General features: G+C 33.6%; 3 protein-coding genes across 3 annotated transcripts; all 3 read left to right on the forward strand.

Annotated features, from left to right (window-relative positions):
• Positions 1-3,703: 3,703 nt before the first annotated feature.
• LOC145569435 (uncharacterized) lies at positions 3,704-7,437 on the forward strand. The gene is made up of 4 exons (XM_081628775.1): positions 3,704-4,064; positions 4,427-4,530; positions 4,630-4,714; positions 7,067-7,437. The coding sequence occupies exons 1-4, from the start codon at positions 3,822-3,824 to the stop codon at positions 7,160-7,162; spliced, it is 528 nt and encodes a 175-aa protein (XP_081484901.1). The 5' UTR covers positions 3,704-3,821; the 3' UTR covers positions 7,163-7,437.
• Positions 7,438-14,486: 7,049 nt separating this feature from the next.
• LOC145566997 (F-box/kelch-repeat protein At3g23880-like) lies at positions 14,487-15,793 on the forward strand. The gene is made up of 2 exons (XM_081626239.1): positions 14,487-15,594; positions 15,717-15,793. Exons 1-2 carry the CDS (start codon positions 14,487-14,489, stop codon positions 15,791-15,793), a joined length of 1,185 nt encoding a protein of 394 aa, XP_081482365.1.
• Positions 15,794-18,832: 3,039 nt separating this feature from the next.
• On the forward strand, positions 18,833-25,162 carry LOC145569436 (hyperosmolality-gated Ca2+ permeable channel 1.8-like). The gene is made up of 11 exons (XM_081628776.1): positions 18,833-19,314; positions 20,193-20,345; positions 20,548-20,683; positions 21,528-21,629; positions 21,806-21,925; positions 22,054-22,134; positions 22,418-22,758; positions 22,993-23,238; positions 23,426-23,750; positions 23,903-24,136; positions 24,601-25,162. The coding sequence occupies exons 1-11, from the start codon at positions 19,004-19,006 to the stop codon at positions 24,919-24,921; spliced, it is 2,370 nt and encodes a 789-aa protein (XP_081484902.1). The 5' UTR covers positions 18,833-19,003; the 3' UTR covers positions 24,922-25,162.
• The last annotated feature ends 455 nt before the right edge of the window (positions 25,163-25,617 follow it).

The raw sequence follows: 25,617 nt of genomic DNA on the forward strand, positions 1-25,617 counted from the left end.
AAACGATTGTAACAAGTATTCACATGACTATATTTAGCTTATGTACTTCGTATAAAACACCAATGTATCAAAATAGGACGGGAGAGAATATAATTCATGAGAATATAGTTACTAGGGAAATCACCAAACCTTAAATCTACTCCATAGCTTAATTTGTGATCGGGAAGGTAAACTCAACTCAGCTTTTGGATAGAGTTTGCTATTTTTTCAACAAAGTATTAAGGTTGAAGTAGAGGCTCGGCAATAGGGGCATGATTGTTTGTTTGGAAGCCACTTCATGATGCAATCGGTGTGAAATACATGGTTGCAACGAACAAACCTTGTGTTTTCCATCTGAGTAGAGATATTTTCAAAGCAAATTGAGCATGTATTGTTATTTTTATGAGTTGAAAGCCACTCGACTAACTCCCCTTGTTGCATCGACTCTATTGTTGGTTTAATCTTGAAAAAACTCTGGTGTACGATATCTTCGAATTCCGGGCTACCTCGATGACATGCATTCATATAATATGACCCAAGGACGTGGAAGTCATATACATCGAGGGCGGCTAATTCAGGGGTGTTGTCATCTATATCCATATTCACTGATTCATTATTGCCATTGTCATCACCATCGTCAATATTATCGTTGCCATTGTCCTCGTAATAATTAATACAGTGATGGTAACCGGACTCGGGAGGAAGACGAAACCTTGAAATATCCAATGCGAAAATCAGCCTATAAGGAAAATCCGCAGCAGGGATAACAGAAAAAGAGAAATAGCAGACAATTTAAAAGGCGTAATCAAGGGTTCTACATTTAATGAACCCAAGCTTATGATGAACAGTCCGCGGCGTGCATAGGGTAGATCAGGGGATATATGACGGACTCGGAACACTCTTAAATCAAGTAGCTTTGCTCCGTATGACATGATCGACTCAACTCACTAATTAATAATGGGAATGTATTAGTGGAAACTAAAAACAAATAAACTTTCGGAGAATTTGTGTGATTCTAAAATAAAAAAATAAGCAAGGTATATATATATAGAGAGTTATCGTAGACTTTTTAGGTAAAATTAGGAAATTGTTTCAAAAATACTACTAAAAAGAAAAAGGCAGGATTAGGAAATAAGGAAAGTATTTTTTTAATTTTTATTTGTAGTTGGAGATCTAGATATGAGTCATATGACTTAATGACTACTTTCCTTAAGTTATTCTCCTAAATTCTATCCTAATCCAGTAATCCTATTGTGTTACCTTATTCTATATTCTATTCTAATAACAGAACAATTTTGAATATTTGAATAAGTTACTAGAAATCAAAATAGAGGGGATTTCAGTATTTTGTTGAGGTCCCCTTATTATTCTTCTTCATTATTGACAAACTTTTAAAAAAAATTGGATGTACATTAAAATATTGTACATCCGTTATAATGTTACTCTAAAATGAGCAAAAGTTACCATAATATGAATAAAAGTTACCCTGACATAAATAAAAGTTATAAAATATTTATGTTTTATTGATAAAAATTATCAAAAATTGTAAAAGTGACTCTAAATTTGATAACAGTGACCCCCCGATGTACAGTAAATTACTGTACAATACAAAAGTTAGGCCCTATTCATTTCACTTTAAAAAAATAATATTAAGTAAAAATAATTTCAGTTCAGTAAAAATAAGTTTAGTTCAGTAAAATTCAGTTTTCTTAAAGAAGAATTATAATAGAAAATCAACAAAAATAATTTCAGTTCAGTAAAATTAATTTAAGTTCAGTAAAAATAATTTAAGTTCAGTAAATATAATTTTGTTTCAGTAAAAATAATTTCAATTCAGCAAAAATAAGGTAAAGTGAACGGGGCCTTACTCTTTATTATTTGGCCTCAATGTATATTGTGTTTCCCGACATATACTTAGTTGCATGCTTGTGCAGCTAGAATAGCTGCAACAACATTTAAATGCAGCCCAAATATAAGCATTGGTTTCTTTAAAGTGAATATAAGCATTTAAAAGATGAACATATGCGTAAAAAATATAAACATATGCATTTAAGAAAGAGAACATATGCATAAACAGACGTAATGAGAAAATTTCATGAATAACACATATTTACATCATGAATATTTGAAATTATCTATGAACATATAAAATATTATTATGAATATAAGACATTTAATTATGAACATAGAAATTGAAGAAATAAAAAATAATATGATTATGAAACATATGCATTATAAATATTAAAAATATGTACATATGAAAAAAAAATGTGAATAAATAAATTCCAAAAAAAGAACATAATCATGCAAAATATGAACGTATTCATAAGTTCCCTTAAATGTGAACATTAGCTTTTCAGATAGTGAACATAGGCATAAAATATGAACATATGCATTTTAGAAAGTGAACATAATCATTCAAAATATGAACATAAGCATTGGTTTTTTAATAAGATTATGAAACAAAAAATTCGAACAGTGTATCGAAAAATTCAGACGAAAATTAAAGACGAAAGTCGGTGATATTCATAAATATTTACATAAATTCGGACAAAAATCAGAGAAAATTTACCTTTTTAGGACAATCTTTTTGATTTTGCATCTCTTCTCGTATATATAGTGTTGATTTTTCAATTCTTAGTGAAATAAAATCATGTAAAGGAGAGAGAATGAAGTTTGGAAAGAGAAAATCAGAGAAATTAATTGCAGCATTTTATTTTTGAAAAATTAATGAGAAGTAAAACTGTTTTTTTTTTAAAAAAAAAAAAAAAAATTGAAAACCAAAATATGGATTTGGAGTGGGTTGCGTTTGGGAAGTAAAGGTTTGGGTTGGGTCGCGTTTTCGTTTTGGGGCATTTAGGCGTGTTTAGCAATTGGGCTGTTTTTTTATTGGACTAGTGTTGCATGTATCCTAGCTGCATAGGGATGCATGTAAAACCAATTGGTGTTTCCCTTATTGTTATATGTAGACAATAGGCCTAAGGATTGGTCGGACTGGCCCAAATAATGGGGCCTAAATTACCCAACTGTAGAGTAAGTAACGATTTCACTTTTTTTTTTTTTCTTCTTATTTTTAAAACTACTTTAATTAGATTAATTTAAGGTAATGAGAACATTGTTGTATCATTGTATGTACGCTATTTTCGGGGAAAAATGAAGCACTTATTAAAAGTCGCAAGGAGTATAAAAAAAAAATAAAAAAAATAACATTCTGGGTTTTTCTAAAATTAAATAATTTAACTTTAGTAAAATTGATTTTAATTCAGCAAAAATAAGGTAAAGTGAATAGGGCCTTACTCCAAACTTTAAAATTACTTCGTACTTTAATTTGTTAACAGGAAGTTAAATTCAACTCACCCTTTGGTAGAGTTTGCTATTTTATTTATTTTTTATTTTTTTAATAAAAAATATGATAGGGCTAACTGGGCCTTGTCGAAAGCTCCTATCACCCTCGAGGATTTGAAACGAGCACTGCACCTGGAGGTCTTCCTCGGGTGAGAAATTGTTAAATACACCCAGGTGTACCGTATACCCATTAGTATTTGTTCTCATTTTGATGATTGTTTTTCATTTTATCATCAAATGAAGAGCAAAAACTAAGATAAATTGGGTGTATGATATACTCGGGTATATATAACAAATTCTAACTTCAAGTAGAGTTTGCTGATTGAACTTGGGTTGGAGCACCATATTACATATACAGGCCCATTAAAACCCCAGAAAGAACACACAAACCCAAACAGCCATAACCAGCAAATTCAAGCACAAACCATCGATAGGTTTTAGCAGTGAGGAGAGAGATAGTGTGCTGAAATACTGCAGGCAAACTAAGATCAATTACAATGCAGAGATGGTGTTCCAAGCTTCGGACTTTGGCTCATCTCCCAACAACAATTAGAGCTTCTTCTTCTTCATCTTCTTCTTCTCTTTCAATTCAGCGCTTTTACTACCAGTCTTCCTCCAATTTTCAGCGCCCATTTTCACCATTTTCAACAATTTCTTCCCAATTACACTCCCATTTCAATGCTCCTGCTTCTCTGCCGATTCCTACAAATGGGATTTCCTTTTTGCTCTCTCCTCCTCCAGTAAGTTTTCTTTTCGATTTTTTTGGGGTTAATTTGTGATTAAGCTTGTTGATTTTGGGGAAGTTGTGATTTTTAAATGTTGGGGTTTTATTTAATATTTTATTTATTAATCTGTGTTGATGAATGATAGGAATCCTATGTAGGGTTTTTGCAATTTTGATTTAAGACTAATTTTTGAGATGATTGATTGTGAATTGAGGGAAAGCACATGAAATCTGATGAGGGTTTTCTTTTTGATTGGTTTGTGTTTATGAATGTTAAATTTAACATTTGAGAATCTTCTGGTTATAATTATGCTTTCTTGTTAATGGATGAGAATTTGATTTGAGTTTTATTTGTATGTCATATTATGTGGAATATAGTATGTGCAAGTGAGGAGTTTTTCGGCTAAATCCAAGGAGAAGAAGTGGAAGAAGCTTACACCAGCTACTTCAAGAGTCAAGAAGATCAAGATTAAGGGTTATTCGTAGGTTAACCTTGTCTAGTGTTCTTTCATGTTTTCCTTTTGTGGATATTATGTTTTAGATTATTGCAATGATGAATGGTCTTGATTGGTCTCGATTAGGTCTTTCAAGAGAAGATTCAAGACTTTGAATGACGGGACAATTAGGCGATGGAGGGAAGGCAAGCGGCATAATGCACATTTGAAGGTATGGCTGTACCCTTATGGGTGCTTATTTGGTTAAGCTATTAACTTCAGCTTATATGCATAAGAAAATGAGCTTGTTAATAGTGTGATGCAGCTCTATCTAATGTATGCTTCCCTGACTATGGGTTGTTCATGATTCGTAAAAATTTGCTGTCTATTTTTTTATGCTTGACAATTGTTGCTGAAAGCTGGTGTTGCTAGGCTTTTTTCATGGATTGAATAGAATTGTTAGCCGGCCCATAGAGAACAAGATAGACTATAGAGAATTGTAGCCATTGAAAAGATATAGTAAATGTTTAGATTCGAATCCTTGGAAGTGTAATAAACATGGTGTTTAGAATATAACAAGTACTAGAAGTGCAGTTGTTGTAGCCTTATAAAGAAGAGACTTCTTGAGTGTAGGTAAGGCTCATAGATGATTCTAGTTATGTCTTGCACATAACGGACTGTATTCTAAAGCCAGAATAGGGTTGCCAATGTTTTCTATTTTTATAGCTTGTGTAGGGAGTTATGATCCAAGACTATTTAAGCCAGCCCTCATACCTAGGGTTTAAGCTTGTCATTTGAACTTGATATTTCTGCAAATGGACACAAATCAGTTGGTCCCAGTGTTATATACCTAGAACAAGTACTAGAAGCATAGATAGGGGATGATTGACTTTTCCAAAAATGGCTGGAAGGATCAATTTTACTGGTCTCTTGATGCCTGCAGTAGATGTAAACAACTGTTTGGTTGATTGTAGGAAGTAAGGCCTTCCCAAGGACTTCTAATTACTGATAGTTCTTGTGTTATGTCAACCAACTTAGAGTTTTCCACTTCTTAGGAACTTCTACTTTCTGATTTATATTGTTTGTCAACCAAAACAAGCACAGATTATATCACTGGTTGATACATGTGTTGCAGTGTATGGATATGTGAGGGAGGAAAGAGAAATGGAGTGACTTTAAAAGGTGACTTTGTGTTAAGACTTTGTCAATGGCTCAATTGCTACAACTGTCAGGGAAAGTATCTGTTTGCAGAATTATTTAATTTACAAGTATAATGAACAAGTATCAGATAACTGAACCAAAATTGTTAGCCTATGAAAGGGGTCTCAAAAATATATAGAAGATTATGTATGAAAATAATGACATGCTCTCTTTATCCTCTAGTCAATGACAGAGAATGAAATTCTCAATTTTGATATGTACTCTGTAGCGCACAAAATGTATCTTAATCCTGAACAAGCTCTGCATAGTGCATCTATGTTTCAAGCTAGTCTCTAGCTGGGTACTAAGATTGTTACATGCGCAGTTCAAGCATGCAAGTCCATGTAAGATTCCCCTCCTCCCCCCCCCCCCCCCCTTTTCTCTCCCCCTCTCCCCCTGTGAGATTTGAAATTGATTTTGTTAGACTCTGCCCTGCTAAGGTTTGTTTCTCTAAAATTAATGCTTTTTTCTAAAATGTCTATACTAAGTGGGAAAGCCTTGATACATTATAAATATGCTCTCAGCTGGATCATTCGACTGAGAGTAGCTGATTCTTGATTAGACTATTAGATTTAGTTTTTGCAGTTGAATCGTTATTAAATTCCTACTTTTTGAAGAACGATTCATCAACCCTTGGTCTTGGCAATTGTCATACGATAAATTGGGAGAAAACTGGGAAGTGTCATAACTGCAATAGTTTGATTGCATTTTCTCTCTCTAATGCTTTTATGACTTCTTTCTTTGGTTCTCATGAGGGTTGTCAACTGTAAAGGTCAGCTAAACATTTTGCCTATTTCTTGGTCAGGTTTCTTTTTTGCGAATTGACTACTAGGATAGATTATTTTGCTGGTCCACCAAACTCTATCTTATGTTATGGATTAAGTAGACAGCTAAACTTGGGGTATTACTGCTTGGTAGCAAATGGCGGGAAAATTATGAGCTCTTACTTTAGCCCTTTTACCCTCGATCTTTCTTTCCATCTAACCTGGAATGTCGATTAATAAGTTGGAAAGCGGAAAAACAGAAAAACAAATCCTTTCTCACATCACCACATGCACTTTGGGCCCTAGTTTTTCTTACTACTTATTCATTCTTAATCACATCAACTGTTTTTGCAGTGCAATTTTAGCAAGTCCTAATAATTTTTCTCTTGCCGTTCACTTTCATTATGTATTTAAAGCTAACAAGATTTACTAGGATGGATAGGTTGAGTAAGAGAAAATATGCTAATTATGAAATAATTTGTATTTTATGATCCACTTTGTAGTCATTCACTAATCACTATTACCTATTCTGCAGTTTTTTGAGCTGTTGCATGACATTTGTAGTAGTTAATATAATCTGAATACTAAACATACTTAAATGAGTTCCTTGCTTAATGCAGTCAAAGAAGTCTAAGAGAAGACTCAGAAAACCTGAGATTGTGCCTGCAGCTTATGCAAAAGTCATGAAGAAGCTCAACTTTTGTTCAAATTTCTGAAACAATCAAGTGGAAAAAAGAGTTTTTGTTAACCACTGCCTTCTTTTTTGGTGGATGAAGTTCCCCTTAAGGCTTCAATATTGGATATTACGCATTTCTTCAATATCCAAGATCCTAGTTACTCTTGTCCCTTAAGACACCATTTACCTTTGCTGCTATCGATTTATGCATGAACTACAAATATTCTAGGTGAACCTACATAGAATCTTGGAATGTATTTATGTGTTGTCGCAAGTTACAATTCCTACCTAATAAGAACACCTTTTTCGGAGACATTTGTTTGTTGTCTTGAGATTTTTTTTTTTACTTTTTTCAAATTGTTTTGTCTTCTTTGGCTCCCCTCTCATCTCAATCCTCTGACTGAAAATATCATGAATCAAAAAATTAATTGACTCGAACAATACTCGTATGCCCAATGGGTATGAGCATACGATTATGACTTTTTACCATCTTCCATTATTGCAAGTGTTCAAAGGTATCACTATGATACTATCTATTCTTGCAACTTCTGCAAGTGTACAAGCTCACAAAGATAAAGTAGAGGTGATCAACTCCGACTCGGCTTAAAAATAGAACGGGTTTCAGCATAGCTAAAAACGCTATAAACTTAAATACAGCCCCAAAAGCCAACTACTTTTTTTGTGGATTTGGACACGAAATACTTCGTACAATGTTGTGGCTCAGCTCAAATTTCTGGTCAGCTCTAAGTTAAAGGTAGGCCTACATTCCGTTCATCACTTCACCCTAAACTATTAATGCGAAAGTATACCAATTTCCTCCAAAATTCCTACAAAAATTTCCCCAAAATTGAACTCAAGCAAGTATTGATCATATTCTCCCAAGACTTCCGGTAAAAACCCTAATTCGCTTCAAATCAGTTTCCAAATTATGGCTTTCTACAATTTCTAATCGTCAATTTGCTGAATCCCATCTCAATTTTTCTTCATCATCTTCCTCCGGTCAATACATATTATTGATTAGAAATAAAATTGATGATAATCGTGAATCATTCAAATTTTTGTTGTTGCCTTATGATGAGCTGAATAATCTGAAAACCCCTTTAGATTCAGGTTTTTCTCTATGTTTTGATCGAAATTTGCGGGAAGTAGATATTGTGGGTAGTTCTAATGGCCTTGTTTGCTTGCATATTGTTATGCTCGAGGAACATGAAAAACCAGTTCTTTATTCTCTGTGTGTAATCCTGCTACAAAAGAGTATTGCGAGATTAATAATCCTGATTGTCAACAAGGCTTTTCGCGTCAATGTTGGTTTGGCTACATACCGTCTATAGATGACTACAGGATTGTCGCTTCATTTAATTTTTACAGTTGCAATGATCGGTTTGGTGACTATCGTCAACGTTATTATGTGTATTCTTTGAGGATTGGGAAGTGGAAAATTATTGGTGGTCTTGGTGAGAATCCCTATCGCGTGTATGGTAGATTAGTTAACACGACAATGGTTGTTGATGATTTTTTGTACTGGTCTTTTAGAAAATATTGTAATGCGGGGAAACCTGATCGCATTATTGGTTTTGATTTAGCTAATGAGCAATTGAAAGTAGTTCCATTGACTGATTGGTTGAATCAGTACGATGTTGCAAAATTTTTTGTAATGAATGGATGTTTATCATTGCTTTGTTGTTCTAGTCAAATGCGTGATGTTTGGACGTTGAGTAAACATGATGATTGGAGTTCTTGGGAGAAATCGTTTTCTTTTCATGTTGAAGGCAAGATTATTTTCACTGTCACTTCCACCGGAAAGCTCTTGTTGGGACACTTGAAAGTTGATAGCCAGCAATTTACGATAATTGGCTCTACTAAGGATACTCGAGAACTATCCCAAGGAGATGCTTACATTACAAAGGAAAGAATAACGAGTGCAATGGATTATGTTGAGAGTCTTATTTCGCCTTTTAGAACAATGGAGTCTGACGAGGAGGAAGATCATGAGGTTTGATCGTGTATGCTATTATGTTGAATCTGGAATTGTTTTCAATCTTACCAGTATGGCTAGCTCATGTTAATGTTGGTTATTAATCCCCTCCCCCCTAGTAATGTTGCTACTCTATTGTCTCGGATGTAGTTCATGTATAAATTCACTCCTATTACTGTGTAGTTGGTCAGTCGATGAGTGGGTGTTTGATTATGCAGCCTGTTAGACCTTACATGCTTGCAAAAGCAGATACTCTGTATCTATTTGGGTCATGAGTGTAATATTGACGCTTGACCGGACCATCATTATTAGCTTGAAATTTCTCGATTGCTTGATTTCAGTTCATGATATCTTAGTTTGAAGTTGGAGGTTGTGTTCTGCATTTTGCAGGAATTCAAAATATATCAATCAAACTGTTATTGGGTTCTTTGTAGTTCTTAGTGTTCAACGAGTCGTTGGTACTTGATAGTTTCCCAAATGCTGCAGTCTGCTCTTGAACAGATTTTGTAGGAGTTAACTAGTTAAGGCTTATCCAATTAAATATTTGCATCTGTTGTTAATTGGACTGGTCTTCTAAGTCAGTAAGTCATGCATCATATTATTCATATATTAATCAAACTGTGATTGGGATGTTTGTAGTTCTTAGTGTACTTAAGGTTTAGCTTCTCATTCAGACTTGATATATCTGCAGATGGACACAAATCAGTTGGCCCAAGTGTTATACACCAAGTACAGGGAAGTACTAAAAACATAGATAGGGGGAATGGCTGGAAGGATCAATCTCAGTGGTCTCTACTCTTTTGTTCCTTGCTGTAAGATGATGCGCTTCCCAGGAAATTATATTCCAATGAAGTTATGTTTCATAGCAATTGTAAACAATTGTTTGGTTTCTCGGTAACAAATGGGTGGGGAAGTTCTGAACTCGTATGTCCTTTTACCCTAGATCTTTCTTTTCTCGTAACCTGATTGATTAGACCTCAGAATCACATCTATGTGCTTCCTCCTATAATACATTGTGAACTTCACATTGGGGACACCGAGGCAATAGGTTTCTTCTTTTTTTTGCTCGTTTGTGCATGTCATTTACATATACGGCTATCTCTCAAGTCTCGAGTGTATAGTTTTCTGGCAACAATACATTGTGTTCAAAGAGTTTATCATCTTCCCTGCTGAGCAATCTTGAGCTGTGTAATGCTATATACTCATATCTGTTGCAAAACAATCTCCTTGTTAAACAATTAGAAAGCCTGAATAATATTCTATTCCTGTTAGTAAATTGGAAATCAGAAAAATAAAATCATTTCTCATAAGCACTTTGGGCCTATATTCTCTTACTACTTATTCATTCCTGATCTTATCAAATGTTTTTGTTGTGCAATTTTTTAACAAGCTAAGTCCTCTAATAATTTATCTCTTGAGTCTTGATGTCTTCTTGCATTATTATTTGAATTTAAAGCTGACAAGAAGATTTACTAGAATGGATAAACCAGAGAGTGAGAAAATATGCTAAGTCTGAAATGTTTTGTATTTTATGATCCGCTTTGTAGTAGTCATTCACTATTACCTATTCTACAGTTTTTGAGCTGCTGCAATACATTCTTAGTAGTTGATCTGATATAAAGCGTAGTTAAAACTTAAAAGATTACCTTGCATAATGCAGTCGAAAAAGTCCAAGAGAAGACGAGACATTTGTTTGCTGTCTTGAGCTTTTTGTTTTTCAAATTGTATTATCTTCTTTGGCTTCCCTCCCCTCTCTTTATATGGGATTGATTCTCCCCTTCTTGGGTTTTGAAGACGGTGCACTAAAGTCAGGAGAGAATTGAGGAGTACGGGATGATATTTTTGACTGTCGAAAGATTTCTCAACTCTTAACCCTTACAACCTTTATTGTATGTGTTTTGTGCATGGTCACTCTCTTTGTTTTCTGCAGCTTATGGAAGGATATTAGCCTTGTTAATGTAGTGTTTTGGTCTTAAAAGATGTAAAATTATGCCTCAACTCTCAAGTTATGTAGCGTTGAAGAAATTTGCTTACTTTTCGCCTTAATTTTTTTTTTTTATCTATTTTTCTGATTGCAAATTTTAAAATTTGTGTTCGTGGTTTATGTATACTATTGTTTTGGAAGTTTACCAATCTATCAAATGTATCGTTTGGTTGAATTATTTGAAATGGGTTAGAATGGTGTTAAAATTCATTCTATCTTATTTTTTGTTTGGTTGAGGTTTTTAGTAATGAAATCTCATACCTAAGGGGCCGGGTTCTAACACTCCCCCATACTTATGGAATCTCATACTCACCCCTCCCCCTAAGATTCACAATCCATTCTATCCATACCAACAATAAAACCAAATAATTTTGGACTAGTATGGGTTTTAAAATCCATACCTCTCAGTATAAGATTCCATACCAATATATTCCAACTTGATGAACTAAACACCCCTTAAATGGTTCTTGTTTGTTATACATTTTTGCTCTTTACATCAAAGCAATCAAGCCATGCCCCTTATATGGCTATGAAAAGAAACACGAGAAAATATAAATTGATTTTTATGATAAAAAAAATTATTTATCTAGTAGCAATAATGTAAATAAGTTTATTTTTTCATTTATTTTGGTATCCCTAATACTAGATGCAGTCTAATTACTTTTGCAGGTTGCTCAAAATTCCCATAGCCGGAGGAGGATCTTTATTGGAACTCATAAAGGGTCTACCTTTACGAGACGTGCATGATAAATAATATTGCCTTAGACAAAAAATTATGTCGTTCAATAAATGTCAAGCATAAATACTTTTATTATTTAATTAAACAAAATAAATACGTAAATGTATTTTTACTGAGGCGTTCAATATTTATGCTCGAAGCATAATATTACAAATTTATCTCATAACTCAGATGTATCAACTACAAATCCAAAGTTCATTCAAAATAATACTACATGTTTTTAAAAATATATACAAAATGTATGTTTTTTTACATATACGGGACATATATTGTACATATATCGTAAAATGTTGCTTTCATTTATAGGCCCATATAAGTTTGTGTAAATTAAATTTGTAAATCGAACTCGTATATCGTTTTCTCATGTTAATTAATTTAATTATTCATCTTTTAATTGCATGTAACAAGCTTTTACAAAATCAAGTTGATTGACCCCATTATATTGTTTTAAACTTGACCTCACTCCGACATAGTATTTGTTAATAGTTATATATATATATATATTATATATTAATTAGAGGTTAAAGTTCGAAATTTAGCCCCATACCTTTTAGGCTAAGATTCGCCACTACCCATAGCCTTCTTCAAACTTGGTAAATCTTTGTCTTGCTACTGGGAAAGAGTCGTGTATGGTCTTCTGGAGGGGCATCTTTAAGGAAATTTCTCTAAGTTTTCCATCATATTTCTTATTGTCTTGATATGCCCAGACATATAATGTTGTAACATTAAGTTACCTATTCTGTATTACTTAATTCAGGGAATTTCTAGTTGAATTTATGCAGCATGACATGGTTGCTCCAACCTGATTCCGTAGTCTTATTAGGAATTTCCCATAGTAGTTCAGACTTGTATTAAAGTTTGAAAGGTAGGATACATAACTACCCATTTTGCCAAGTGATTGCTCGAGACATTGATCGTGATCAGATGCTTGTGCCATGCTTAATGATGGCAAAAACATCATCAATATTATGATGCACCCCATGAATATCTTGTAGCTTCCATATTTTTCACGCAACCATCTACATAAATTCAGACTAGTTAATGTTGTTTCATCTGGAAAAAAAACTTGCAATAATCAAATTTGTAGTGCATTCCTTTACTCAAATTTTTTTAATGCATTCCTTCACTCAAATGGTAATTGTATAAGTTTTGAGTGACATTCGTACTATAATATTTTTTTAAAAAAAAATTGATGAAAAATGGAAGGGAAGACATAAAAATTGCAATAACACTGAGGGTCTGTTCTATTCAGATTATTTTCAGTTCAATTCAGTTCTTAATTTTCTTCTCTCATAAAATATTTAATTCCCTTCAGCTCAGTTCAGTCAATCAGAACAAGCCCTGAATAGGCCAAGCATGTGTATATATAGGAGCTAGTAGTACATCTTTTTTTTTTTTTTTTTTTTTTAAAAAAGGAAGTAGAATACATCATTTTAGTGTTATTGCTTGTAATACAATAATAAACATTAGCAAAAACGTGTAGAATGAAATCAATCAAAAGGAGATCGAGTAGTGCAATTAAAGAAACCATTAGCTAATGCTTGTTGTGGAGGTGCAACTGCAAAGGGAATTAGGGCATGTTCTCTTACGTTGAAATTCAATTCAGTCCAGTTCAGTTCAATTCAGCTTCTAATTTCCTTCTCTTATAAAATATTCATTTCAGTTCAGTTCAGTTCAGCTCAGTTCAGTCAATGAGAACAGGCCCTTAGTGCCTTTCCTAAACAATATCTCACTTTGCAAAAGAATTGAATTGGTTATGATTCAATTTTTATAAGAATTGACATTCAACATTGTACCAATACATAAATATCAATCATTTAATTGATTATTATTGCTTGGTTCGCTTTACATATATTGTGATTATTTGGGATTGCTTGAATATTCCACTTTGACAACACATTAGTAGTGTATAAACCTAGTAAATAAAACGGAAAGCATTCAAATAAGTAAAGGAAAGAGTAATGATAAATGTTACATTTACTATATGTTTGGTATCCTAGCGGAATGGAAATAATTTGAATAGATTGTGATTGAGTAAGGAAACGTATTTTGTTTCCACTAGTTTGTAAAGGGTAACAAATTGGGGGTTTTTGTTACTTTATGGAAACGGTATTTGTTACTTTTAACCCATACCAAACAACTAGACATGGAAACACTTACAGTAATTGAATCCGTTTCCTACATTAAAAATTACTATACCAAAACGCCCCCTCACGAATTAAGTATTGCTTCCTCCGTTTTTTAAGTGTCTCATTGAGGGTGTGTGTAGAATTTTAGGCAAAACTGTAAAATAATACTCCCTTCATATTTTATTACTTCACTTTTCCTTTATGATCGTATTTATTACGGAGAGAGTAGATTGGTTCCGCTTGAACCCCAATTTCAAATTGTACCAATTATCCTTCCCCCTCACTCTCACAGTGTCTGACCCACAAATACCGGACCAAAAAAACCGTGAGGGTTGTACGATCAAGGTCTTTTTCCTTATTTAAAAAAAATAAAATAAAATAAAAAATTGTACGGACTCAAGTAATAAGAACCTTGTCTCTTCGGAGACATTTGATAAAATAAGAACCTTAACTTTAACTGCAAATTTTACGAGTACCAATTTCCTCAAAAAAAATCCCATCAAAATTTCCCCAAATTTGAACTCAGGCAAGTAAGCTATGTCGAAATCAGAGGATGTAGAAATTGCAGCAGATTCATCCAACCCCGTGAATGTTCCAGAACATCTCATAATTGATCAAATTCTCCCAAGACTTCCGGTAAAAACCCTAATTCGCTTCAAATTAGTTTCCAAATTATGGCTTTCTACAATTTCTAATCGTCAATTTGCTAAATCCCATCTCAATATATCTTCATCGTCTTCCTCCGGTCAATTCCTATTATTGATTAAAAATAAAATTAATCATCAATTATTGTTACTGCCTTATGATGAGCTCAACAATCTTAAAACCCCTTTAGATTTAGGTTATTCTCTATATTTTGATCGAAATGTGCAGGGAGTACATATTGTGGGTAGCTCTAATGGCCTTGTTTGCTTGCATATTGTTATGTTCGATGAATACATTAAGTTTCGTTCTTTCTTCTGTGTGTGTAATCCTGCTACAAAAGAGTGTTGCGAGATTAATAATCTTGATGGTGAACAAGTCATGTCGCTTAGTTATTGGTTTGGCTACATATCGTCTATAGGCGACTACAGGAGTATTTTCGCTTCATTTAGGCTTAATGGCATTCAAGGGTATCGTTTTTATTTGTATTCTTTGAGGATTGGGAAGTGGAAAATTATTAATGATCTTGAAGGGAATTGTAATTGGTTGTATGATAGATTGTATGACTCGACAACGGTCTTTGATGATGTTTTGTATTGGTCTCCTACAAAACCTCACTCTTTGGGGAGACCCAAGCGCATTATTGGGTTTGATTTAGTTAATGAGAAATTGAAAGAAGTTCCATTCATGGATTGGTTGAATCAGTATGATGCTGCAAACTTTTTTGTAATGAATGGGTGTTTGTCATTGCTTTGTTGTTCTTCTTGTCAAAAGCGTGATGTTTGGACGATGAGAAAACATGACGATTGGAGTTCTTGGGAGAAATCGTTTTCTTTTCCTGTTGAAGACGAGTTTATTAATACTGTCACTCCCACCGGAAAGTTCTTGTTGCGACGTCATAGCCAACGGTTTAAGATAATTGGCTTTAATAAGAATACCCAAGAACTATCTCAGGGAGATGCTTACATTCCTAAGGGAAAAATAATACTTGTAAGTGCAACAGGTTATGTTGAGAGTCTCATTTCACCTTTTGGAATGAACAATAGAGTCCGATAAGGAGGAAGATCATGAGGTTTGATCGTGTATGCTATTATGTTTGAATCTGGAATTGTTTTGCATTTGCAGGAATTCAAAGTATTATTAATCGAACTGTTATCGGGTTGGTTGTAGTTCTTAGTGTTCAATGTGTTGTTGGTACTTGATAGTTTTCCAAATGCAGTCTTGTGGCTTCTGACCAGATTTTGTTGAAGTTAACTAGTATTTGCTTCTGCTGTTAACTGGTCTTGTCTTGTAAGTCATGCATCATATATTCAATAAGCAACAAAATGATTTTGTAGTATGCTTATGTCTTATATGGGTTGGGAATTTGAAGTTGTAAGTGTGTAAAGGTTAGCAAATGTTTATTCAAAAAAGATGATTGTCTTTTTCAAATGTTGTTGATAAAATGTGGAGTATTTACTTTAATCAGTTACAGTGGTACTAATTGAAAAGGAACCACCCGAAAAGATTAGCAAACATACGCCATTTTGGCGATGATGAGGAGCACTTTTGGACTTCTTTTTTAAAAAGATGAAAATGAAAATGTTCTTGACAAAGTTGGTGGACCACATCATTAATTCATTGCCACTATTGCAATTTCAGTTTTTGATTAGAAAATTACGAGTAAAATATTGAGTTTTTTGAAAGTATAAGGCCAAAGATATTGAGATTGATCCCAAGTCTTGAATACAACTTTTAAGATTTTTATCAAATATACTCGTTAAAATATTTTATGAGATATTGAATGACAATTATGCTTGAGAAGAAAATTTTGATGTATCAATGTCATAAAAGTGTTTTCTCCCATACACCTATGATCATTATCTAACATTAAGTATATGATTGATCCCAAGTCTTGAATACAACTCTTAAGATTTTTATCAAATATACTCATAAAAATATTTTATGAGATATTGAATGACAATTATGCTTGTGAAGAAAATTTTGATGTATCAATGTCATAAAAGTGTTTTTTCCCATACACCTATGATTATTATCTAACATTAAGGTATAAGTGTATAACTTAAAAAAAAAAAAAAAAAAAAAAATTGATGCTAGATTTCTTTAAAGTTGATTACGTTATAATAACACGGCAATTCTCTCTTACGGAGTACGAGTAATGGTTTTGACATCTTTGTTGATTTCCATTTTAATTTACTTGCCCTATAAACGCAAATTAAGCGTGGAACCCAATTTTAGTGAAAAAGAACAAACATATTAGGCTAATTAGAAAAAATGGGAAATGAATTAATGATTAAAAAATGGCTACTCTCCTTACAATCTCAAACTAATCCATCATTTCCCACTAATCCCTAGTTAAGATCAAAAAATTAAAAATGAAACAAATAATTATGCCGTACTTGGTATGTGTTATTAAATCATAGGTTCATTATGATATTAACAATGAGTAAAACAGGGTCTCTAATTGCTGTATTGCATGTGAGGAGCAATTAACCAAATTTTTTGCAAGTGCATGTCAATTATGACAAGAAAGAATTGAACAACAAACAAATTGTGAAACAAATTAAAATATAAAAACATAAAGGACTGAAATTGGAATCCAAAAGAATCCCTTCTTTTTAGTACTTCCCATTAATTACGCGTTTTTCTTTTCTCTTCCTATCTTATCCTTCTTTGTAATCTTTTATGGTAGTAGAGAGTTGTTTTGAACAATTGGGATCCTCCATTTATGTCCTAGAACAAGGAAGAGCCGAAGTAAAAGACCGATAATAAATTATTATAATATTGATAAAGACTTACAATAACACTCCGATCATGATTAATTATTTTATATGGATTATAAGTTTATAACTACCACAAATTACGGTAATGATGATTATTAATGGGATCAAATGCATATGCAGTATAATGGTTGATCGAGTACTAGTATCATAGACGCATTTTATTTACGGAGCTTTTATAACGCGATTAGTTAATGTATATGTTTAAAAAATATGACAACTTTTTCGGCTCGAGCTATTCGATTTGTTTATTTATGTGGCAATACGCCTATACTGAACTTGAAGTGCTCTATGGACTAGAATATCACAGCATGTGATCAACAGGAAAGACACCAAGGACCGCAAAATAGGTAAGAAAGAGTGCACTAAACATCTAGTAGTACAAAAAGGATAGGAATGTAATTAAAATAATTGGATAATATATTCCTTCTTGCTTCTTCTGCCCATAATCTTGTCGCTTCTTTTGTCTTCCTTCTATGATGGTATTGGGATCCTCCAATTACGTCTTGCAAAGGATTAATAAGACCCCTTTATATTTAATTAGTTTTAAAAATACCCCTTAAATGAATATGTTATGTTATATTTTTTGTTTTGAATATTGAATTGGGAAGAAAATTTCACCTATACACTTATTTAGTAACGCTAGCAAAATTGATCCGTGTTCAATTAATTGGTCCGAATTATGGAGTCTCAAGTTATTTCTCATTTTATACCTAGCTTGATAGTGATGAAGAATTGAATAAGATACAAAATTTAGTCAAGTTGATACAGAATTTAATTCTCAACCTCCCTAAATACAAGAATTGTGGCCATTTAGATTATCTTTTGTGATGTACACAATATACGTAGAGGTGATCATCAAGATACTTCATATGACATGCAGCACATGTTAAGTTGGGTTTGTGAGAAATAACCACCATAAATAAACAAAACAATGAGAAGTGGAAGGCTTTGTTGAAATACATTGGCCAATTCACTCTAATTTAGTTAGGATTAAAGTTAGACTCATGATCCACCACATGAAGTGTTTGTGCAACCTAACATGAACATATTAGTCTTAAAATACACCTTGAACTCTTGGTCACCCTAGAGGCCTAGAATAAAAGATCACTCCATTATCGAATAAAAGTCACATTTACTTCAAGACTATAATTTAGCTCAAATATTGGACACCCCTTTGTCAATTCCATATAATAATACAAGTACAATCGAGTACACATAACTCTTGAATAAAACCACTGCATTCTTTAAAACTACTTTGCTTTGGTAGAAGCTCAAAAAAATAGGACCTACTCGTAAGTTGCAATACATCCCTCTCACACGAGGTCTATCAATCCTTCACGGGTTTCAATAATATTTTTGTCAATGGAAGGAGTAATAATGACTCCTCATCATATTAAAAAATTGACACCCTAAAAAAAACACCAAAAATCCCATATTCTTTCCCTTCTGCATCTGTTATACTCCCTCAACAGCTTGTCTCCATCTTTCCAAATTCCTGCGACTTCCAAAAAAAAAACACACCCAAAAATTAAAAAAAACCTTCTTTTTCACTTTCCTTTCTCCAAATCTCTCACTTTTCTCACCCTCTTTTTCAATTTCTTCTTCTTCTGAAGCTTGAAACAAACAACAATGGCTACACTTTCAGACATTTCAGTTTCAGCATTCATAAACATAATCACTGCTTTTGCTTTCTTGCTTGCATTTGCACTTCTCAGAATTCAACCCATAAATGACAGGGTTTACTTCCCTAAATGGTATTTTAAAGGCCAAAGAAAAGACCCTGCTTCTACTAATTTTGTGGGTAAATTTGTTAATCTTAATTTCAAAACTTATTTTACTTTTCTCAATTGGATGCCTGAGGCTCTCAGATTGTCTGAAACTGCGCTTATTGAACATGCTGGCCTTGATTCTGCTGTTTTTCTCCGGATTTATACTCTTGGGTAACTCTTTTTTTCTATTTTTTGCACAATTCTACTCTTTTTAGTTGTTATTTTGGATTATTATTAGTGGGTTTGATTTAATTTTGCTCTAGAACTTGACTATAGTGATTGATGGGTGTTTAGTTTAACCGAATTTGATGCTTGTTTCTGGGTTGTTAATGTAATTCCAGTAGTAAGATTGAATTTTGTTTTTGCAATTAGTACTAATTTTCTGCTTGATTAATTTCGTATTTTTTTTTTAATTTTTGGTGAGTGCTTTTTTATTTTTTTTTAGTACGGAGTATTTATTTATGTTTACTTCGTATTTTATTTATGTGGGGTTGTAATTGACTACTGAGAAAGGGGTTTACATTTTTGCTGTAATAGAGATTGATTAATTATTGTGTTACTTAAATTTCCACCCAAAAGAAAAAAGTGACGTGAATTCAGTCATTTTTTCCTGGTGTTTCGGCTTAAGTGTTAGCTTGGATTTTTGGATATGTATAGCTTCAATTTGTTGCTTGTTTAGCATTGGAAAAGTGACAATGGATGAATGTTGGATTGACTGGCGTTTTATACTGTTTGAGTACTTTGAAAGTATGAAATTTGGTGTTTCGAGTATAATGTGTAATTTTCTGGTTTTGGTGGGAACGTAATGTTAGTTTTAGACCTTCTCAAATGTCTAGGGAGTAAATGGTTATGTCTCCGAATACAATATGATATACTTAGTACTAATTTTGTGTCAAACCAAGTAAATTAATTTATATTATAATGATCAGCTCAGTTCTTAAATCCTTTGATTAGACTTTTTTCACGGTGCTGCCAACTATTCTGTGTTATAACGATTAACCAAGATCGTGGTTATCATGCTAATATTGTTCCCGTTCTTTCCTCCGCAGCTTGAAAATTTTCCTGCCTATGATGATTTTAGCACTTGTGGTACTTGTACCAGTCAATGTATCGGGAGGAACATTGTTTTTTCTGCGGAAAGAATTGGTCACGAGTGATATTGACAAGCTTTCAATATCAAATGTGCCTCCTAGATCTTATAGGTGAGTGTTCATTACTGTCAATTTGTTGCCTGGTACGAATCTTAGCCTTGGCCAAAATCAATTTAGTGGACTAATGTCTAATGACCTGAAAATCATGATTATAACTAAAAGATGATAATATGCTTCTGTTGATGCAATTGTTTAATGAGTAAAGTGAGTTGATCTCCTGAAATGACAAGAGCTGTAATTTCGTAAATTCCAGGTTCTTTGTGCATATTGCAATGCAATATCTGTTTACATTTTGGACTTGCTTCATGCTTTACAAGGAATATGATACAGTTGCATCCATGAGATTACAATTTTTGGCTTCCCAGCAAAGGCGTGCAGAGCAATATACGGTATTATTTGCCTCATCCTTTGCTAGCATTTTAGTGACAAACACATCTTTTGTAACCCATTACTATGTGCTGCTTCCACTAAGTGTCTTTTTTAGACCCCTCCTGACTAAAGCTGCAATAGTTTGGAGTTTTAAGTATAATTGTATACTGGTGATATTTCTTCAGTATTCATTATTTATGTGTTCTGGTTAGCCCACCATTTCACTCCTCCGAAAGAGAGAAAATTTATGAAATCATGCCAATATCTTGCATTATGCCGCTAAAATTCTCTGTATTATTGAATTGATGTCAATATCTCGCATTATGCCAATCTTATGAAATCTTGAGGCCTTCAGCAATATGTCATTAGTTTAGATTGTTAACATGTGAAAAAGATAGAAAAGTTGCTTGTTATAGGTTCATTGTGTAAATACCAACCTAAATGGCTTATTATTTTTTATTAATTGAGTTTATGTAGGTAGTTGCTACGAAATTGAAGCAGTCTGTAAACTTTGCAGACACTTCATCTCCCTGCATGCAGCAAGTCATATCACTTATTGCTAATTCTCTTTTTGGATTTTTTTTTTTTTGGTTTTATTATACTTCTATTTGGTCTGGACCTTTATTCTTTGATGAGTACTGCTATTTTGTTTGTCAGAGTTGTATATACTTTGTGTGGGTTACATCATGTTTTTTTATCTTTATTTTTGAACTAAACCCTGTATACCAAGCAGTTCTAGTATGATGCCCTTAGTTCTTTTTACCGTTGCTCATGAACAAGCTTGTAGTGAAACACTGAAACATAATTCAATTCAGTAGTCTTATGGTTACAATCTAATTGAATTGATTTATTGTGTTTGTTCAGGTATTAGTCAGAAATGTGCCTCGTGCTTCAGGAAGTTCAATCTCAGATTCTGTTGATAGTTTTTTCAAGAAAAATCATCGAAATACATACCTCTGCCACCAGGTTAAACTTATAGCCTTGCTCCTTTGATGCTGCTCAATGAGCAACACACCTTTTCTTTGCTATCTGACGTATTGATGTATCACATATTTAAATTCACCTTTTTTGCTAATATGTGAAAAAATAGGGTTCTGTTTGCTATCAGTGCACTTTTATTTAGTGGTTTCCATTGTTGTTAGGCTGTATACAATGCAAACAAATTTGCCAAACTTGTGAGGCAACGGGATAAACTCAAAAATTGGCTGGACTACAACCAGCTTAAGTTTGAAAGAAAGCCAGAAAAAAGGCCAACAACCAAGGTAAAAAGCGATTATGCCATATTAATTTAGAGTTCATGGTTGAGCTTTGTATTGATATGTATATGCTGCTGGCATTACAAATGTTTATGCCTTGAACCTAATAAAGTTGATTTTGCCTATACATTCAGACAGGATTTCTTGGTCTTTGGGGAGAGAAAGTTGATTCCATTGACTATTACAAAGAGAAATTGAAGCAGTTAGAGAAAAAAGTGAGTCATTGCAACATTCATTTTGATTTCCCCCAACTCTTCTAATGCATGTATGGGAATGGTGATAGTTTTTTTTTTTTAAATTTACCTTCTCAATTCACAATGTGTTATCTATTACATGTACTTTCTCAGGAATAAAATTTGTCCTGACAAGTTTGAAGTTGGAATATATATATGTGCCAGTTGTTGACATATGTATAGGACCCTTGTAATGGTTAATATTGATCTAAATGGCTATGAAATGCTTGAAATATATTCATATTTTGTTCTAATAATTTTGTAGATGACAATGGAGCGTCAGAGAATTCTCGAACATCAAAAGTCTGTCTTGCCAGTTGCTTTTGTTTCTTTCAATTCACGGTGGGGTGCAGCTGTATGCGCGCAGACAGAACAAAGTAAAAATCCTACATTGTGGTTGACTAGCTGGGCCCCTGAGCCTCGTGATGTTTATTGGCGTAACCTAGCCATACCATTTGTTTCTCTCACAATTCGTAAACTTGTGATTGGGATAGTTGTTTTTGCCTTGGTCTTTTTCTACATGATACCCATTGCTTTTGTGCAATCTCTTGCAAATCTTGAAGCTCTGGAAAGAGTGGTTCCTTTCCTGAGGCCTGTCATAGAAATGTAAGTACATGATATTGAGGTTCTCGATGTTTTTATAGCTACAAGTCTTGGCATATACTTACCTCGTTCTGTATCTATGCATTTCTATTTCTTGACAAGATTATTCATATTCTTGTTCCATGACCTCGATGCTATCTGTCCCTAGTTCCCTACCCCTTTGAGAGCTTACTTTATTAATTGTTTACAGTACTTGTTTATAACCTTAGTAACCTTAGTCATTTTCATCAAATGCAGGAAAATCATCAAGTCTTTTCTACAGGGTTTTGTTCCTGGTCTAGCACTTAAGATCTTCTTGTTCATTCTTCCAGCTCTTTTGATGCTTATGTCAAAGATAGAAGGACATGTGGCTTACTCTAAACTAGAGCGTAGAGCTGCAGCAAAGTACTACTATTTCATGTTGGTGAATGTATTTTTGGGAAGCATAGTAACTGGAACAGCTTTCGGGCAACTTGATGCTTTCATCCACCAACCACCTAGCCAGTAATACTTTTCTTCTCTGAATCCCCTTGGTTCATTCATTTTCTATTAGTCATTGTAGAGTTAACTGCTCACTTTCATCTATGCCTAGCAACATTTAGCAGCATGACGAAAAAGATGTATATACATATCGTACTTTGATGCTTAATATTTACACTTAGGTTCACACCATATGTGTTTCATTCTTCAGGATTCCAAGAAATATTGGCGTATCAATACCAATGAAGGCTACTTTTTTCATTACATATATAATGGTGGATGGTTGGGCTGGGATTGCCAGTGAGATTCTCCGATTGAAGCCACTTGTCATTTTCCATTTGAAAAACATGTTTATAGTTAAAACTGAGCGAGATAAAGATAGGGCCATGGATCCTGGTAGTATCGATATTCCAGAGACTCTTCCGACCCTGCAGCTTTACTTCCTTCTTGGTGTTGTCTACGCTGTGGTTACTCCTATACTACTGCCATTTATAATCGTGTTCTTTCTCTTTGCTTTCCTTGTATACCGTCATCAGGTAATTACACGTTCCTCTTTTTATGATATAATTCTAACAGATGGTTACTTTGTCCATTAGTTGTGGGTTTAACATATCATTTATCATGTCTAGTCTATTAAATTGTTATGACTAGTTGCCCATATAATATCGAATGTTATGTCATTGTCCAGATAATCAATGTGTATAATCAACGATATGAAAGTGCTGGTGCATTTTGGCCACATGTTCACAGCCGCATTATTGCTAGCCTTTTGATATCACAGTTGCTTTTGATGGGGCTTCTCAGCACAAAAAAGGCTGCAAATTCAACTCCCTTTCTGATCATTCTACCAATAATGACCTTTGCATTCCACAGATATTGCAAGAGTCGTTTTGAGCCTTCATTTAACAAATATCCTCTTGAGGTAAGATTATTTGGTTGAGTTAAAAACGACAATTTATATAGCTTTTTCGGACTGATTTACTATTTGGTGTTAGAGTAGCATGGCCAATCATGCATCTTTCTAAGGAAATTCGAAAATGGTGTGTACAGAGGATATAGACCATATTGACGAAAACTTCCTGTTTATGCTCAAATTTCCAATAAATGTTTTACTTAAGTTTTCTGCTAAGAGTTGGAGAAAATCCAATCGCTGAAAATGATTAATTAATACTTCATTTTATAATGATTTACTGGGATAACTTGGTGTCTATAAAACTCTCTTGTGGGTTTATCTGTTGATTGCCCTGTTTTAGTTTGATTATTAAGCATCCGTTATCATTTACTCCACTTTATAAGAGTGTATTATTTACTGTACTTGATTTTGTGGGTTCCTTGATTGATGATTGAAATGCCGACATGAATGATTAATTTTTTTTATGTGTGCAGGAAGCGACAGAAAAGGACGAGCAAGAGCACACCGAAGGAGCTGAACAAGCCCTAAAGCCCTACCTCGCCGATGCCTATTTGCATCCAATCTTCCACTCCTTTGAGGAAGTTGAGTTTGATGAGGTCAAAGTTGATGAAGTTCGGGTTGACAAGCACCAAGCACACGTCTCAAGCCCCCCGACTCAAGTAGAAGAAATCTCTGCTTCCTCTCCTCCACAACCGCCTCAATATTACAGTTACGATCATGATTTTCTTTCTTACAATTATTACCATCATCATGAGGTGCAGTCTTCCCAGTACGAGTATCACTATCAGGGTTAATCCCAGAAAGCTGCTTAACCAAGAGAGCACTAACCATTCAATTTTAGCTCTTAGTTTCAACTAAGGTTTTATTAATGTATTTTCGCCTTCCTCACTCGGCGCAGCTTTGTAGATTCTGATCTAGTTACCAATAGTGTACATACTTTTTAGTAATAGTCATTCGCTAAGGCTTGAACCCTTAATGTATGACTTCAACCATTAATACGAGTTCTTATTTAGCAAGGTTGGATCCTTGCACTTACGTATGCTACTTCTTCCGTCACTTTTTAATCGTTACATTTGATATCTTCTATGATTTGAACTGCTGTACTATAATACTTCGTATATGGGTGGGTAGGGACTAGCTCAAGCTGAAGCTCAATAATTTGAATTCTCTTGAAATCAATAAAACGATTTTTCTGTTTGGTGGGCTCAGAAATTAATTACATTTCGTATTTAATTGGAGTTATCAAATGTTAAAATATATCTTTTCATATCTGACAAATCTCATAAATTATGAGGTTGGTTAGATATGGAAAGTATTTTCCAATAAATTGCTCCATTATTCAAATACAAAAAATAAATAAAGAGGTGTTTCTTATTAATTTAAAATCTTGACATGAGGCCTTAGAAACAAGAAACTTAAATGCATCAATAATGCAATACCATTATGGAGTACATTTATAAATGTCGCTGAAATAGGATTACTATTATGAC

The sequence above is a fragment of the Chenopodium album genome, chromosome 11 (assembly GCF_948465745.1).
Source record: "Chenopodium album chromosome 11, dcCheAlbu1.1, whole genome shotgun sequence".
Taxonomy (NCBI): domain Eukaryota; kingdom Viridiplantae; phylum Streptophyta; class Magnoliopsida; order Caryophyllales; family Amaranthaceae; genus Chenopodium; species Chenopodium album.